General features: G+C 37.3%; 1 protein-coding gene across 1 annotated transcript; it reads right to left on the bottom strand.

Moving 5' to 3' along the window:
• Positions 1-2,941: 2,941 nt before the first annotated feature.
• Positions 2,942-4,587, bottom strand: LOC110107116 (protein PHYTOCHROME KINASE SUBSTRATE 4-like). The gene has a single exon (XM_020837280.2). The coding sequence runs from the start codon at positions 4,512-4,514 to the stop codon at positions 3,012-3,014; it is 1,503 nt and encodes a 500-aa protein (XP_020692939.1). The 5' UTR covers positions 4,515-4,587; the 3' UTR covers positions 2,942-3,011.
• Positions 4,588-4,919: the final 332 nt, after the last annotated feature.

Genomic DNA, 4,919 nt, shown 5'->3' with positions numbered 1-4,919 from the left:
ATATATATATATATATATATATATATAAAATACAACACATTCATTTTATTTTGATATTTCTATTACAACACTATAGGAAAATCATAAAATCTAATAAACAATAATTTTCATTGTCTTAATTAATATTATTGTTGAGCTACAAATTCCACAAATATCTATTAAGTTGTTTAATTAAAAAAAATGTATGAAGGGTAGAGAAGATGACGGTTAAGAATGTTGGCATAATAAATATACTCACATGCCAAAATATTATTTACAAATTGTAATATATATTAGATTAGTTATGAATATCTTTTAATAAATAAAATATCATAGTTATAAAGATTAACATTAAAAATTTATTACCATTATATTTTATCATTAAAAAAGAAAATTATTTCTAATCTAAAATATAAATTTTTTAAATATATTTATTTAGGAATGAACATACATATCACTGAAAACTTTCTCATTTATGTATTTTCTATTTTGGGAAATCTTTTATGTATAATATTTCATAAAACCAACATTTTTGTTTCGTTGGTGTAAATTATGTTATAAAAATATAATTTTATTTCATTAATTTTGATATATCATCAAAAAATCATCTTGATCGGGCACGAATCTCGAGGCAAAATAAAGCCAAAAACTTCACAAATTAAATCCATGATCACCTGAACTCCAATTTCAACAAACTTATATTCAAACTGGGCGTCTCGGAAATGCGAACCCAACGACACCCAATTCGACTCAATCCAAGCCGAAATGAGTCCAAATCAAGGATCCGAAGAGTTGTTGGAAAGTTCGAACCACAATTTGAGTTACCAAACATTTTCCAAACATGACGTGCTTATAGTCAAATCAAGAGGCTCGACGAGTCAAATCCAACGAGCCAAGATTCCCGAATTCTGACATCATTAAGACTTTCAAATGTCTGTCAAATTGTACACGATCAAGGGATTCAATATCGGCCGTTCATATAACCAGTCCCCATTTACCCATGATTTCTCACCTATTTATAGGACATTTCACTCCATAAATCTATAAATAGACCCATGATTTTTCTTGAAAATATACTCAATCAAGAAGAAGAAGAGAAGAAGGATAAGAGAAGAAAAGAAGAATATGAGGGAAGAAACTCCTCGATCACTGCTCGGAATTATGCCCGACTTCCACAGGACGCCGGAATTCTACCAGATTTTTACGGGACGCCAGATTTCTGGCCGACTTCCACGGGACGCTGAAATTCTGCCCAAGTAATGTTGGAGTTCCGCCGGACTTTCCAGTGACACCGAAACTCTGCCCAAGTGACACCAGAATTCTGTATGATCTCCAAGTGACTTTGAGATTCAATTCGAATACCCAACATCGATGAAACTCAAATTATTGTTTGTAATCGAACTTCAATTCGGGAGTAAATTATTGTAATCTGATCGTCCTAAATTTTAAGGATGAGTCAGCTTCTTGTACCTCAAACAAATACAAGTTGAACTCTTTTAACTGGGCGTGGCCTTGTGCATGGTTTTCCTTCTTCCAGAGGTTTCCATGTAAAAATCCTAGTATTTTTATTTCTCTCATGTTTGTGTGTTGGATATCTGTACAACGCTGAGACGAAAATTTTCTAACTATATCGTTGCGTATATTCTAGCCCGCAACAAATTTTAAATTTAAAATTAAATTATCTTATTTGAATCACTTTTTAAAATTTTGTACCATTTGAAATTAATATTGAATTTTAATTACATCGAACGGGATGAAATAATTATCTTAAAATATATTTTTTAACATTAAACAATCAAATGTGAAATGACACCACACCTTTAAGGAATCTCTTTCTTGAAGTAAGTGGGCCACCCACCGCTGCTTGTTCGGGTGATGAAGAGTCGACTGGGCAAAGCCCAGGTCCTTGGTTTGAATCCCTTGGCAAGCAGTGAAAGCCTTAAGGTTTGCCCGTGTAAATTGATGTGGGTTGCATGCTAGGTCGACTAGGATTTTCGCTGGTCTAAGAGCAGTGTTTCCTCGTCACAATAAAAAAAAGGGGCCCACAATCTACTTATATTCATTGTTTGTAATTCTACGAAATATAATCTTTATAAAGTTCAATATAATATAAATTTTTTATAAATATTTTCAATTCATATTTATGAGGATTCGTTGCTATTACTTTTTGTTAAAAAATGCTTATATAATCTAAATAATGAGTTGTACACAGTATATATACATTATGTAAAAAATAAGACTACACAGTATATACACATTATGTATACTTTCTCACAATTCGGATGCAACTCTACATCCGAACTCTACACGTAATAATTTTTCATATTTGTGAAGCTCTTAGAATTTTTTTTGGAAATAAGCTCTTATTTTCATAATTACAAATGTGTGATATTAAAAAAAAAAGAATATTTTAAATTGCTTAAATATAATTATAATACCTATAACAAGTTAACTACTTTCAACTTTTTATTTCATAACTTCATAACTAATTTAAGTGCATAAAAATTCTTATGCGAGCTTAATTAAATTTGTTTGGAAGAGCATTTTGATAATTTTTGTGATAAAAATAATATTTATATGACAAATAATTGTTTCATCATTTTTAAAAATTTTGCCTTTAAATATTATTTTTGAAGCAGCATTTTTTAAAACTATGACTTAGAATAAAATTTTTAAAATAAAATTAAAAAAATTAAAATGCCCCGAAAGAATACTTTAAATTGATATTTTTATATCTATTTTTTTTTTGGGAAAATATATCTAAAAAATTCAATAATAACTTTAAATAATATCACGATATCCGTCAATAAAATAATATCTTAAAATTTTTTTTGCGCTAATTAAATTTTTCTTCTCTTATCTGTACTAAGTAGCAAACAAAAAATAAATATTAATATATAATAAGAAATAAATCTTGAATGTGCTAATTTTTCTAAAAAAGAAAAATACTAAAACAAAATAACCAGTCCAAAATTATTTAAAAAAGATCCAAATAACAACAAATACAGAAACTTCGCGAGCTCCAAACCAGTTCAATAAACCCTCGCATTAATCGGTTGAACAATCCGGTTCATGCGAACCGATCGCGGGCCAAGCAACCCAGCACCATCTCGGACCGGGTTCACAGCCCCCAGCCTCGCCAAACCCATAACACGATCCGGCTCGACCGCAAAAACTGACGCCCCAGTCCTTCGCTGCACATCCGGTCCGAACCGCACAAGTTGGGGGGCCACCACACAAACCGCTTTTTCGGACCGGCAGCTGAGCAAACCGCCTACACTTAAGCCCTTCTTTCCTTCGCCGGCAAACGGCTCGAACGGGTGCTCGCCGAATTCTGAGACGGCGCTTGAAAAGTTTGCAATGCTTGCACGGTCGAAACCCTCTGCCGTCGTCACACTCCACGACACGCTCACCTCACTGGGCGGGTAGCACTCCTCTTCTATGCTTCGCTGGAGCGGCAAATTCCCGGCAATCTTCTTCGGTTCGAACGCCAGCGAAGGAAGCTCGTCGATGGAGTAACTCCGGCGGCTAGTTATCTGAGTTGAAAGACTCTCTATTTCAAAAAGATCCGAACTTGCATCGCTAGCGAGGTCATCGTCGACAGGCGACCGCAGCTTGGGACTCCCCGGGATGTTAAAACTCCGGCGATCAGAATTTTTTTGAAAATCCGTAGATTTTCTCAGCACAGGAGATGACGTTCCGTCGATGGGCGGTTGAAAGACTTCTAGTGAATCTCTTGCGGGGTCTTCCACGGCTTCCTTCTTGGGTGAAGCAAGAATGGGGAAGGAGAACCCGCCAGAGTTCACAGTCCGGCGAGAGATTTCCGGAGAGAATCGAAATGCATCGTTTTCTTTTGGCGAGATTCCAGGGAAAACCTTCACCTTTGTGGCCTTCTCCACTTCTTGCTCTGCTTTGATCAAGTTCTGATTTTTAGCAGTGGATTCGAAGCTAGACCGAACGGGGCTTTTGGGGTCTGAGTAGCTCTCCTCAACGTCGACGGACTTCTTGCCTGCACAAGGACAGCTCCGGCGGAAAAGCCGTCGGCCGGGCGAAGCAGAGCCTTTCCTCTGTTCTGCAACAGGGAAGCCTTTAACGGTGACGGAAAGCGAGCCTGGTGGGTTTTTCAGAAGACCTGCTTGGCTATTCCAGCTGGCTTCCGACGAGGCAGTGGGCGTCGTGTGAAAAGAGCGGCTTCTGGAATTTCGGCTGAAACCGTCGAGTGAGCTTTTAGGAGAAAGGTCGCGCCTTTCGGCGATTGGAGTGAGCTTTTTAGATGTTTCGTTGGAATCTTGCCCTTCGTTAAAATAACGCTCGGCGTTGAAGATACTGAGCTCAGAGTCATCAGCAGTGTGGCGGAGGCGATCGCCGGCAGCGGTGTTTGGTCGCTGGGGTTGAAGGTAAGGGGAGATGGGGGGGTCTTGGAGGTGGGGTTTTGGGGGAAGGGAGATTTGAGAAGTGGGATTGAGGAAAAGATTGGGTTTTTGAGGAGCAGTGGCAGCTCCATTGAAGTTCGGGTTCAGTCTGTAGCGCTCCATCGATTCTAACTCTTGTTTTCGCGCTGTTTCAGATTTTCTTCTCTGCTTCAGAAACCAGACCAGCTTGTGTGTTGAGAAGTGCTCAGGGTTGGCAGCAGGTCTCACTGGTATTTATGCTTTCGCATACAGTAATTAAGCTATAATTACAACTTATGAAGTCAGTATACTGTGGTAACTGGAGCGAATTGGGTCCACCTCTTCCTTTCTAGCGCTCTCTCGAAGCCTACGATTATCAAATCCAATATTTTTTTTTTGGATGGGGAGATAAACAGTTACGATCTACTCAGCCAATGAAAAAAATTCCTTCAAAAAAATTCCCTAGGACATGATTGCCAATTAAAAATTGTTGTAGAGAATGGGTGAAAATCATAAATATTGGCGATGGAATATTTATGATGGAAGTTA

This window comes from Dendrobium catenatum, unplaced genomic scaffold (genome assembly GCF_001605985.2).
Source record: "Dendrobium catenatum unplaced genomic scaffold, ASM160598v2 fragScaff_scaffold_1448, whole genome shotgun sequence".
NCBI lineage: Eukaryota > Viridiplantae > Streptophyta > Magnoliopsida > Asparagales > Orchidaceae > Dendrobium > Dendrobium catenatum.
The sequence above is the reverse complement of the archived record's forward strand: the minus strand, read 5'-3'. Positions and strand labels throughout refer to the sequence as shown.